This window comes from Colletes latitarsis, chromosome 4 (assembly GCF_051014445.1).
Source record: "Colletes latitarsis isolate SP2378_abdomen chromosome 4, iyColLati1, whole genome shotgun sequence".
Taxonomy (NCBI): Eukaryota; Metazoa; Arthropoda; class Insecta; order Hymenoptera; family Colletidae; genus Colletes; species Colletes latitarsis.
The window spans coordinates 43,099,439-43,113,163 of NC_135137.1; the positions used below are offsets into that span (position 1 = coordinate 43,099,439).

The 13,725-nt window shown below is 44.0% G+C and overlaps 1 protein-coding gene across 1 annotated transcript in view; it reads left to right on the forward strand.

Annotated features, from left to right (window-relative positions):
• Positions 1-1,143: 1,143 nt before the first annotated feature.
• The window catches only part of LOC143341240 (uncharacterized), a 41,488-nt gene continuing 28,906 nt past the window's right edge, over positions 1,144-13,725 (forward strand). Inside the window, exon 1 of the mRNA XM_076764001.1 lies at positions 1,144-2,554. Coding sequence (XP_076620116.1) covers positions 2,101-2,554 — 454 coding nt within the window. The 5' untranslated portion in view covers positions 1,144-2,100. The remainder of the gene's footprint in view (positions 2,555-13,725) is intronic.

Here is a 13,725-nt window from a genome sequence, read left to right on the forward strand (position 1 = left end):
TTCGCCTGAATACTCATGTAAAAAAATCAAACATTTTTATTCATTGTTCCAATCACTTTATTTATTTTTACGATCGTTGCGAGGGCATAAAAAATGTAAAGATATTTTGTTTTTCAGCACATGTTTATGCACGTGTTGCTTTTTTTGTCAATGTGTTAAATGTGCCAAATAATAGTAATTGTTTTCTACCTAGTGAAAAAACACACGTGTCTTGGCGTGACCTATATTCGCCGTATCGGGCCATATGGCGTCTGTGGCGTAAGTGCAGAACACGCAAGGCTGTACACGCCGAATGAAAATTTTCCACCCCTATGGTGGAAAAGGGATCTGTGACTATAAAAGCGGATGTGGATTACATTGCGTAAATATAAATTCGACTTAGAGTCAATCTATTCAAATTATTCTAAACTCGAAAATCAACTAAAACACCATATCTCCGACGAACATTTAATTTGCACGCGTATGTATACCTATTCCTTCATCTCGCGCAATTTAGCGATCGTAAGTTCCATCGAAGAAACGCACTTTAAGGAGAAGAATCGATAGTTTAGATGATACATATACAATTTTATCTTTTGAAGCTTAAGCACTTTTCCCCGCTCTGTCTCGTTACGATGACATCACGACGCTAGCCGATATCGAGCTCTATATTACGTGCTTAATATAAACAACTCCCGCGAAACTATCGTATCGTCTTTTTTCACGAGCGATATCTACTTGGAACGCATTCGCAGCAATCATAATCGAATCACTGTTGAATTTATTTAAACTTATCTTGTACAATAGTTTATAGCGTATCGAAATATGTTTACAGTAACAAAAGAAAAATGTCTGTGGTATCGATGATTTGACTTATAAGGTACTGTACTATTTTGCAGTCTGCGATTTCGTTTTCAAGATATATGTAAGTAGTTTAAGTTTGTGCATGTGAAAACGTCATGGACGCGTGTCTCTGACGTATGAGTACGCGTGTGTGCATATACGAGTACTATTTTTTTATCGACTTCATTGATCTCGTCCTTATCGATTCCATGTTTGTCGAGGTTCGTTCGAAATCTCAGTAAAACCAATCAATTTCCCGCTACTTGAACATATAACGATATATGTACATATACATATATAAATAACATAAAAATGAGATTCTGCTTCGGAAGTAATCATATTTATCTTAAACTAAAAGGACCAATTCCCCTTCCCGTTTCTTCCCCCATCTGGTATAACCTGTAGCGAAGCGTACTCGAAACATGTAGTTACGACGTACATACAAGAAGAGAAGAAAACAATCGTGTAACCGAATGTTTTCTTTTTGCTGTGTTTGTTGGCCATAGTAGATATACCTATTTTTTCTCGGAACAACAGAAGAAGTAAACGTGAAATTTGTCGTGCAATTTAAGATGAATCGGAAAAGAATTTGGCGAAAAAGCGTGCTCCAGGTTTTCGCGGTACCGCATACAGCTAACCCAGAGAAAATGCCCCGAAGCGAAGCGAGACTCAACGGCGCCTGCGTGGCCATGTGACGTCATTGGCGAACCGGGCAGCTCGTCCGCTAGACATTCAGTCTCGCCTCAACTTCGAAGGAGGTTGTATCAGTAGCGCATGTTGCTTGACCGAGTAATATCACGGAAGTAGTCTGATACTTGGGAACTCTACTATTATCGCGGTATCGTTCCAAATTCATATACAACGAAACGGAATCGAAGAAGAGTGAAAACCAAGTGCGCGACAACCGTAAAACCGTTGGGTCGTCGAGATCGATTGGAAGTTTGGTACATCGAAAAAAGGTGAAAAATATTTAGATAGATCTTTAATTACTCTCTCCGTTGTTTGCGCGGAGAATTAAACAGCACGCGATACGCCTCGCGTTTCCTTTCCAATAACTGTTGGAGTACGTCGGTCGAGGTACGATAATCGTCGCCGCGTCATACGGTTCTAATTAACGTCTTCGCGTTAAACACGTGTCGATCAGCAGAGTAATTAAAGTAAAGAAAAGGAAACTGAGATTGGATCATCGTTTCTTTTTCGTTTGGATCCAAACGATGCTCCTGTTGTTCTCCGGTTGAACGACGCTTCTATTCTCGGTTTCGCTGTTCCTTGGAGTGCATGAAACGGTCGAGTGCGTTACGGCGAACGTCACTTCCTGACTCCTCTTACTATGCACACCAAGAGAATCGCGACTACTATGAGAGAATGAGCTGCTCGGTGAAGATCTCGTGTGGCAAGAGTTGGAGCGGATCGCAACGAAGGATCAATTCCCTCGCGGAGGAAACGACGTGCCCAACGACTGGAAGTGCTAGTTGCGCGGGTTTGGTCGCACCGTCGGTCGCCGTAGCGTCGACGTCTGCGTCGACCACGGCCACCACGTCCACGCCGACGACGACCAACATCGTCGCCCAAAGTACGGTCAGCAGCGTCAACCAGAGGACCGCGCCATCGCGTCCTATCAGGTCGATCGCCGCTAGAAAAGGGGAGGATACCACGAAACTGTTTAAGTACATCGAGGATAACGTCATCGGCAAGAATGGCACGTTCTTCGGACCATTCGGCCGCAGGAAAGGTCAGTGATCAATATAGTCTTTACCCCTACCGTTCCCTCCGGCCCTCTTTCGCTCTGCCCCGCCCACCCCTCGTACTCCTCCATCACACACCCCCCTTACCGACCATGGCCGACAACACGCATCGTTCGCGACACAAAGAGGTTCGTCTAGCTCGGTCCACGAAATACATCTCGTTGAGGTTGTCAACATCGTGCGATCGATGCAACGGTGCAATATATACATGTATATATCGATAAAGTCGAAGGTTTCTTCTTGTTCGACGACAGGACCCCGATAGTTTCGCTCGTTGGGTGGCTGTCTACGTTCCAGCTGTAGTACGTTTGTCGGAGGTATTCCCGCGGGTTTATCCGTCCGCCCTTCTCGTTGGTCTTTTTCGCGAGAAAGACGATCGGCGGCCAAACCTGCGGTAAACCTCCACCGTGTATGAACGGACAAGTTTTTCTAGAATCGGTCACAGAAGCCTGGTTCTCTCGAGCCGTTGCTGGTCAGTCTCGCTATACTAGCCAGCAGAGGGAGACCCAACAAGTGTACTCGACGTACACCTTTCGTAACTCGATACTTGGGAGCTGCGCGGAAACCTCTCGCGTGCATCTGTGTATTGGAATTATGTATCCCGAATTAAGAGCATCAAAATGCGTACGCATTTTATTGCTCCAATTTTGCGAAAATAAACAACAACCACGACGACGACGCAACGTATAAAATCCTGTTGGAAAGAACACCGCCAGAGGTCTTCCTCTTCTATCGCCCAACGAACGTGCCTGATCGCTTACGACGTTCGCATAATTGATTCGCATCGAGTTATTTTGCTTTCGAGAAACTGGGAGAGAGATAAAGAGAAGGAGTCGTCGGTAATATATGTGTTCGTCAACGTAAACGTCGCTGTCTGGTGCAAAAACTCGTATATCGGAATCTATTAAATATTCTAGGGGACACGAATGTTTGCGCCGTCGCGTTATTCAGGTGTCGTTGGCCTACGATCGTCCCGAAGGCCACCCATTTTTGACCCTCCGGATCACTTTTAGCATCGTACAGAATCGTATTCGTAACGCGCGATACGCGTTCGTTTCGCTCGATTTCTCTTTGATTTACGAACGCCGTGATTGCTCGAAAGTACGAAGCGCTAGCTTCGGCGGAGGTGTCGGATCTGTTTGTCGAGGCCTCTGTTTTTTTTCCGGGGCACTTGGTACGCACGGCGCGACGTCAAGCATCGTTTAATCGAGTTAGACGTACCTACCCAAACCGTTTACCCGGTTGACTATGTTTGCTAAAGGAGAAAAGAGAAGAGTCCGATATTTTGGTGTACGCATTTTCTTGATCACCGGGCACAGTGGATTGCGCGCGATGCAAATAAATTGCCAGCGTCGCGCGTTAAAACGCTTCCATTAGCGAGCACTTGCATTTCTGCTATACGCTCACGTTCCCGACCCGACCCGATCCGATCCGATCCGATTTCTTTCGAAAAGCGTCTCTCGGCCGCCTTCGGTGATCGTTCCTCGACCGAGTCGAGCCGATCTAGGTGTAGAATAGTCGAGTAAATAATAGATAAACGACGTTTCGTAATTGCCTCGGTAATCGCCCAGGTTGTTTGAGATCGTTCTTTCTACAACGAGATACGAACACGGCGTCGAGTGTCCTTTTTTTGCGTTTAACAATGGATTCGTTTCAAAGGATAATTAAAAGTTTGCGCGTCTAGGTGCATCGTTCGTTCGTTTGTGAGTTATTGTTTGGCCTACGAAGAGATACACGATGGTATCTTTTGTCATAGTCGTGTACTATTTCTCGCGGTGCATCATCTACAATCGAAACTAAACGTACGGATTTTGTCGAATATTGAAGATTCATCAACACGATGGCGACGGTAATGACTCACCTCTCGGATGCGAACAAGAGAATGATAGCACCGAACGCGTGAACGCGATAAGACGACACTTTTACTACGCGAATAACGTTATCGTAGTGGACCCAGTCAAGGACTCGTGCGAAGAACACCTCAAAAGAGAACGAAATTGAAAGTCCGTCGTTACTCCGACATCATCGATGCCGTCATCGCTCGGATATAGTCCACGTGGATAGCTTCATCAAGTGCAAGGTCAACCGCTCAAGTACATCCGTACATCCGTCCTTGATTTAACTTGACAGATTTTTCGTATCCCTCCCCGCTTCCGTGGCACGTCTTCGGAATTAACGATTAACATGTTCATTTCGAGCAACGAAAGTACCTTGTCGCTTACTACTTAACGTCAATTTCGTATAACAGAAAGCTTTTGAACAGTACCTGCAGTCCATTCGTGTTTCGAATTGCTATCGATAAACGACAGAAGAATGCTCATAAAGATTCGCAAGTAATACTTGGATAACTGACATAATTTTATTCCGTATAACTGAAACGGATTCATCCCCACCACTGTTTACGTTCGAAAAACGACGCTGCGAGCGTTTCGGCGTGACATTTTGTACGAAGTAGGAAGATCCAAAAAAACTGACAATTTTCCGATTGAAATAAAAGCAAATACGTAAAGACAGAAATTGAATACATAATAGTTTGAGTTCTGGCACGACCTGTTTGTTTGCGCACGCAAAACGAACTTCTGTTTATATTTTTGTTGCGCGAGAGCGTATCGCGAGTATGGTACGCGATAAGATAATCGGCCAAGCAAATTCCAATGTCGGCTATTTCGCGTCGACGCCTAGTTCACTTTCTCCGACGCGCAATACATATTTTCAAAACGAACGGAGGCCGATTACTGCGGCGTAGTTCGCAAACGAGCGCCGCGACCCAGTTCGTTACACGGTACCGACACCTCGTCGACCCAATTTCAGTTTGCCCGACATAATAGTGGAACAACGCCCACAAATCTACCGTATTGAAAATAACGATGTTGCGCGCGCATTATTTGGGCAATCTTCGTTCGCTTTAATCCCGAAGAATTACTCACCAATGGAAGCATTATGGGAAACCGGCCCAACGTCATTGCGTTTAAATAGTTTCGCGCGAAACGCAATAAAAATGAATGGCATAACGACAAGTACTTGCGTCGGGAAGCAAGTAACGGCAATCGATATAATATTACTCAAGCGGATACGTTTCTGTTCATTCGCGAATAGCCGCTTGAAATTCCAAATACGCTCTTACGAATATCAATACCATCGTGTAATTACGCGACGGTGGCAAGCAATGTCGGTAGACAAAAGGTATGGCCGAATAAGGTGGTAAAAAACGACCATAAATCAAATTCGACTTGGGACGGATGAGGCTTTATTCGGCTATACTCTTTGCCTCGTGCGTTGACAGCGTATTTGTCGCATCGCTTCGCTCGTTTAGCGAAATACTCCGACTTTTTTCCATCGGTGAATCTTGACTTGTTCGGTAGAACGTCGATAAATGCAAGACCTCGTTTCTTGCGAAGAGGAAGGAGTGGTCGCTTAGCAGCGAGCAAAGTTTAACGTGTAAGTCTTTCGATCGTGACAAGAGTAGATTGACGGTAGAAGACCGACGATCACACGACAAGTCGAGCACGAGCCACGAACAGTGGGGATTCATCTTATCGAATGAAAATCAATATTTATCTGCTATTTTCGAGGCGATCGTTCTGCCTCAATTTATAAAATATTTGTTATTCGTTTTACATTTAATTCTCTAAATATTTTTGAGTAGATACATACGTATAATAAATAAATAATTAACGACAACTCATGTACTTTTCAATATTTTCTTATATCATGTTGTGTCGTCAATTACGAAAATTATTTTGATACAGGTAATGCAAATTGCCAAGTTTTCGCATTACACGATGATGACTAGTCACGAAATTAATCGTGCAAAGCTGAAAGTCCAATACGCGGCGTGTTGTGAAAACTCGCGTAAACGAACGTCAAAGTTGAATAAATTTTATTCACCACTAACGAATACAAATGTTAATTTCATTCGTAAATTTCCGTTCGCGTTTCATTCGTAAATAAGAAAAAAGGTAATTTACGAATGGATCTAATATTTTTATCCGTCATTTGTAAATAAAATTTACCCGACTCTGGCTATGAAAAGACGTGCTCTCCCCTATACATACACACTCGTGTAAAATTCGCTTAGATATCGGTTCGCTCCTAAGGGAAATGAAGATCGCGCGATCCCCGATTATCAAATCGTTATCGTGTTTTTTCTCGTTTCTCTTTTGCAGAAAGCCGTCCAGTCCGACCTCGATCCACGATTTGGAACTTTAGATAAATAGCTCGCGACATAGAATTTGAAGGAATTTCACCAAAACATGTTTCGCGAGTCGTATAACTGTGGTTCGTTTTTAAACGCTAGAGAGCGAATCATGTTACGTTGCGATTCGAATTTGCGTGGCATGCTAAACCGTCCCTCGGCAAAGAACTCGAACTAGCGGTCCCTATCATTGTTTATATGTATAGTCTACACGCATGTTGTTCTCACGATCTTAAGAGCAGCAGTTTGTCGGGTGTCGTATCTTTGCAACGACTACTGTTACGGCCAGGCACTACGCCGCGACGCTATAAAATTCTCGTGATATTTTCACTCGCTAATATTCGTGCCTTCGGCTCGCGGACTCGATGCTCGATACAAATTGGATATTTACGTGGAAGCGGTCGTGCGATTCTCGTATCGCATACTTGGTTCGCACAGTAGTTAAATAAGACACGCGAGATAACAATTACGTTTGTTTGTACCAAACTACCGCAACGCGATCTCAGGTCCCATTACAGCGGATGTCTGATATTAAATATCCGTCGCTACTGGAAATAGATATGAAGTCACTCGGTCTGACTGACCGCTGGATAGAAATCCAGCATAACTATCGAAAAGACACTTTTGAAACCGGTGTTATTTGTTGCCGACACGGACGATCTAAACATTCTATCGAAGAATGCCGATCGGCAATAGATAGAGATCGATGATTACCTCCTTGTAAAACCTCTCGAAGAACGTTTCGACGGATACCGGTAATTTGTTTTCAATCATCCTGGCTCCGTCTCGATCGAATCTATGATTTATCGAAAATCGTTTACCCAGCCCGGCTGGTAGAGAACCAGCGAAATCGCTTTACCACACCCATTTCCCAGTGCTGGCGATCCGCAATAATTTCTCGCCGCGGAAAAGTAACGTGGTGCGCGTGCGCCAGTACACACTAGGCGCGTTATTTATGCATAATGTCCTTTCGTGGTGGGAAAGAATGCACAACGGTCGGTCTTCGCGCACGTAATCTCGCTGTATAAGGACGAAATTACTGCTCGGCGTACCGCCAAGAAAACGGGATGGGGGGGGGGGAGATAGAGAGAAAGATAGAGAGAGAGAAAGAGAAAATATCTACTTTCACGAAAAGATAAACAGCGAGCAGAGTGTCGCGGCCGATTTGAACTTAGGCGTTTCGACGCGTGTTGGAGTTTCACCGGTTTTCGCCACAGACCGATACGAAGATATGTCGGACGAGCGTTCGCTCGTTTCCCTGGAGGGACAAGAACGGCTCCGATAGTCACGGTCCGTGGCGTCCGACCGATGATACACTGATCATTTTTCGGCAATAGAATTAATCGAGGTTGACGGGCAACGCGACTACCGAGAAATATCCACGCACAGGTTGGATTCAGGTCACTAAGTGGACGCGTAGAGACCGAGTTGCGCGCATAAATGGTTCGCCGTGCACGAAGATGGGAAACGGGAACGGAAAACGATCGTAATCTATGTCAAAGTCCGGTAACGGGATAAAATGAAATCCGGGAGACCAGGTTCCTCTTCCGACGTCCTGATTTCTTCCTGAAAACGCGTATCTGACGCAGTAACGTCGGAGAATGACTCGCTCGATCGACGAGGATTCAAACGGATGAGCAGAGACCAAAGAACAACAGCCAAAGAGACGAATGTATTCACGGGCGTGACTCAGAATTTCGTACTGCCAATCGAAACGCATTCTATCGGGTTTCAGTGCTCGGTGACGCGGACTGATCTTTGGCTGACCATTTACGATGCAACAGGTTTTTTTCGGTAGGGTCTTTCAAAGAATCGTTTAATTGGGATGATTTACGCTTGTGAATAACGCGACCGCGACGTCTGTTGATAATTTATCGTAGAACGTGCGTCATCTTCGTGTATGTTCGTTAATTTGTCAATTTTGGTGACGCGTGAAGGCATTCTGAACGCGAGTGATCGTTGCAGGATGTTATGGAAAGCAAAATTGCACAGGATGTTAATAAATTGTTAGTATCTACAACTGTACATCTAAATAGAAATTACCGGAAAACGAAACATTGCTATTCCTGGAGTCTTTCAGAAAACGTTCCGAGACATTATTATATGTATAACGCACAGAGTGTTTTTCTTAACGTCTCTACCGTGCAAACTTTGTAACACTGTACGTGCAAACTAAATACATATTCGTTTGCTCCAACAGATAAGATACGAGAGAATAGAGTGCGCAAAGATGAAAGGTGCAGCCGGAATGCTATTTTGGTCTACGATGTTGCTGAAATTATTTCGTGCATTCAAGGTTTAAACGTCGCGTTAAGGATGATGTTCGATAGGAAGTGACAAAGGTCCTCAGGGTTTTGCTAGGACGCTTTCTAATTATTCTTCTTAGCTACATGTTCGTTAAAACCTTTTAATTTATTTTAACATACCGTATCAATTTATACAGTGTTTATCTACGATTCGCAAGACGTCATACGAGAATTATACGAACGTTGCTTCTTTTGACCTCTGATTATTCATAAGCGTAATCAGGAATTTGCATATTTTTATTGTGAAAACAACTCTGTCCGAACAATCAAGTACATGCAGATGAATTCGACCGATACATTAAGTACTATTTGTTGAAAAGTCTCGCGTGGACAGGCGTTCTTTATTATGTTCAATTCTATATACATGAAAGAAAATTCTGGTTTTGATTTTTTGCACAGGCAACGGATGCGTTCGCGTCTTTGCCGAAAAGTAAATCGAGCTCGCTTATCTTTGACAGATCCAAGATACGGCAAGCCACGAGAAAGGTATCTACGAGTAGATTCGAACTCGTTACAAGCTTCTAAGAGCCAAGCCAAGCTCGCCAAATCACATACTGCGGGAAGTCTGCTCGAGGAATCTAAGAAATGCGGGTCCGATTGGTCGCAGTGGTTTAGTTCCACCTCTGCTCAGACACAGTTTCGACCGTGGCGTACTATTGGCCAAAGCGGTCAAATCTACTAGCGTGTGTATCGCTTGCAAATTACGTATTTCATTTTACAGAATCGTTATTTTTAATTCATCGATCAGATTGTGGTTGACGCGGCATCGATTCTAATATTGAGGCTACAATAATTTTTCCTGGTATGGTTAACTTTTTTAAATCGTTGACGCGATGTCGAAACTATGTTGCGTGTCTAACACAATTGTAAATATGTACTTTTCCTGCATCATCCGACAGAATATTTTGTGTTACATAGTAGTTGTTGACAATTTAGAAAAATAATGCTATGTAATAAAAAATGAGTAGACACGATTTAGATGGTAAAAGCGTTTCTATCGGTTTCCGGAACGAGAAAGTAACGAGTACGAGAAGTTCGTACAACAGATGTAGCCAGAGCACAACATTGTAGATTGGTCGATTTGCAAGGACAGCCGTGATAAAATCCGAACGTGCACGAATAGCATCGAACGTTCACCCGCACCGTATGGTGCGTAAGTAGATACGATAGATCGTTACGCTTATACTCGCGTGTTACGTAACACTTTACGTACTACGTAAGCTGTGTAACCGGAAGAGACGCGTCGCTATCTAAATTCCGCGGCCACCGTAAGGAAGCAGCCGCTGTCTCTACGGGACACTCGATAGCTATCTACTAGTTGTCGCTTTACGCGTGCAGCGAGAACGAGAAGGAAAGTTTCACCGCTTTCTGCCAATTGTAACGACGATTTGCTGCCTCTCGGTTTTCTAAACTCGTTATTCGTTATTATTGCGTGTAAAAATAAATACGTTCTTGTTTCTTTGTCTTGCGATGAATACGCCTATAAAACGTAACCCCCACCTCCGTGTGTCTGAAACTACCGAGCGATTAAAGCCTGACCTAAGCATAAAAGCGTTGAGACTCCATTGAGCAAAAAGTAGAATCAAGAAACGAAGGACAAGAGCTTTCGTTTCAACCCGATACGTGCAAACCATGAACGTGCAGTCGTTCGTGACGCTGCACAATACCATGCACCGGATGTACGTACAAGTTTCCCCGTTTCGACGAGAACGTGACATTACATTGACCGGTGAATGCTCGTTCGCCCTGCACGAGCGTTCTCGAGCATTTTCGAGCGTACACCTTTTGTTGCACGAGAACCCGTTTGCTATGAATGAAAATGAATTCGGCTCCAAGTATGGTTTTTTGCTTTTTTCATTCCCTAAGAAAAAAGAACCTCGAAACTGCTACATGCTCGATCTATTCTGTCGAGGTTGCAAAAAATACGTCCGGAAAAGAAAAAAGAGAGCCTTTAAAATTTCGGTACGCGACTCTCGCACAAATTGAGTCGCTGATCGACATTATGCGGTTGCATGATCATAGAAGGAAAAATGTCGGATCGAGGCAACGCGTCGGATGACACGCCTTTCTCCGTGGTCGCTTCGCAGATTTTGTCATTGACGTCATCGTATCCAAAATGGCCGTATGTCAGCGATGCCAGCGATCGGCAGAAGCGTGCATTATCGCGGACGCGGTATGCAAAAATAGCCATGCCCGGAGCGAGAAAAGTAAATTCGGCGGCCGATCGTGATAGCGTGTCTCGAAATAAAACGACATACGCCAGCGACGTCGTAAAATCGTTTGGTTTACTTTTGGCCTATTTTTTTTTAGCTCTTCCCTTACATTCTGTCGGTGACCGTGTTTTACCCTTTTCACCCGACTCTCGCCATCTTTTTCTTGGTTCGTTTCTCATCCGTTGCCCTATCCCCTCCAAGAAGTCGCCGATCCAGAGAACTTGCGCGTTTGGATATGTCCACGAACTGTCCTCTTTTCTCAACGGCAATTCTCTTTTATGAAAATCAAAGGTTGCTCGGGCGTATCGAGGTGACGACGAGTCTCAAGGTCGTGCTATCGATCCGCCACCTCCCACAACACCCTTGCAACACTCTCTCCGAATTACATTGCTCTCGTTGTATCTCCGAATGGTTCAACTTTTTCTCCTTCCAGTGTAGCTTAAAGTTAAAGCGACATAAACGAGACATAACGTCCGCTAACAGTTTGGCTCGCAGTTGAATACTTTCGCGAGCAACTCTAGGGACGCTCGATTTCCCAGTTTCAGTCTGTTCCGTGTTTATGATCGAGGAATTCTCGGACATGGATAGATATTGATAGAAGACTCGTAGCGAATTTGTGCAATTGCTCGTCGCAACACAACTGGTTTGGTAATTTCATCGGCCTCTCGTTTCTGTCGCTTTCCCATCTCTGTATGTATAAATATTACGAAAGCTCGAGCGCTGCCAATCGGTGACACTTCCGTAAGAAGGTTTGCATGTGAACGGTGAGAGTATCGAACGGAGTGGTACACGTTTAAAGCGTGACTGCAATTTCACACAATTTGTTAGAAAAAAGAGGGAGAGAAAGGCTTTCTATAGAAATGTGTTTGGAAAAAATGTGTTGCAGTGCTAATTTCACTTTTAAAACTAATAAAGGAATCCGTGATTGCATGTCTATATCGGATAATGACATCACCGTCGCTTTCCACGGTTCTGTTAGTAACGCCATACACACGCGCAGTCGTCATTGGTTGATAATATGTTCTCGACGATAAATTGAAAGGGAATGGGAGTACGAACGGAAACGACGTATCGCGATATAGTTTCTTCCTCCAAAAGAATCGCATCTCGTCGGAAAATCGACTATTATCCAGGCCTAATCAAATCCGATCAGCTCGAAAAATTAATGGGGACGGCTCGGTAAACATTTGCCAGCGATCGTGATCGAGCACGGGTCGTCGAAACAAAAGAAACACGACTACACCACGTGAAGGGTACGAGCTTTCCGCACCTTGTCCCGATTACGATTTCTATTTCCATTCGGCGCAGTGGTTCGCGATGTCTCGTTGTCAGTTGCCAGCTATGTGACTCTCTGTAAATATACCGGGAAACGGGAATATTTCTATGTATATCGAACGAGGCGAAGCTAACCATTGGCGCGATTGGTTGCCGATGGTAAAACTAACTCACACCCACGAACGCTATCGAAAATATTAGCGTGTCCATGACCTAAACGTATTTGTCGATTCTGATCCTGAAGATCGGTGCTAACGAACCAACCGCCGGTAATTGGCGACGCAAAGCGTTTGGTAAATTAGACGAGAAGCCGACTAGAACCTAGAGGAACCACCACTCAGGGTCTTTGACACCTAGAATCAAGTATCGCATAGATAGAATGCATTCTCGGAAATCGAAGGCATACAGATTCTTGTGTGAATTACAACCGAGTATTCGTAACTTCGTTTCTTAGACGAATGTGCAATTCAACGATGCCACCTGAACGCGGTCAGCCTCGGGAGCGGAAACGTAAATTAGAATTACAAAGCAACGGTCATCCGTGGTGTAATCGTGTTCGACGCCTTTTTACGAAGGGTGCACTGTCGTTTATATTACGTTTTTATTACATCATTTTCTTTCAATTGGAACTCGTTAAAAGAATCAGTCGTCTCGGTCGAGTAGCATGTTTTCTCGCTTCTAACGCCACGACGTCGCGGCGCCCACCGGGAATGGAAGCTCGGAAACAACTAAATATCATCGTTCATGGCATTTGACAGATTACGAATTTTATTCATAATACGCACGGTATCAAACTTGAACATATTTAAAGAATAATCAAAGAAAATGTAATAAAAAGTAACCAAAGTGGACACGGGAGGCTTTCGAAACACGAAAAGAAATGTTTCTCGAGCTAAAGTATACATATTTCTTGATACAAGCGTTTGCGATATACAGACCTTAGATTATGAACTGACTTTCTTATGTATGCACTCCCACAAACAGTCTAGAAGTAGGACGGTATTATTAGCTCGTCGAAGCTAAAATCGAAGAGCGAAATTAAAATGAAAGCATTTCTCGATGCAAATACCAGCGTACATTTACAGACAATTTCGATCATAGGTATAGAGGATGTTCCTAAGATAATGAATCGATCTTTAGTCGTATAAATATAGATCTGTAAGTACTTT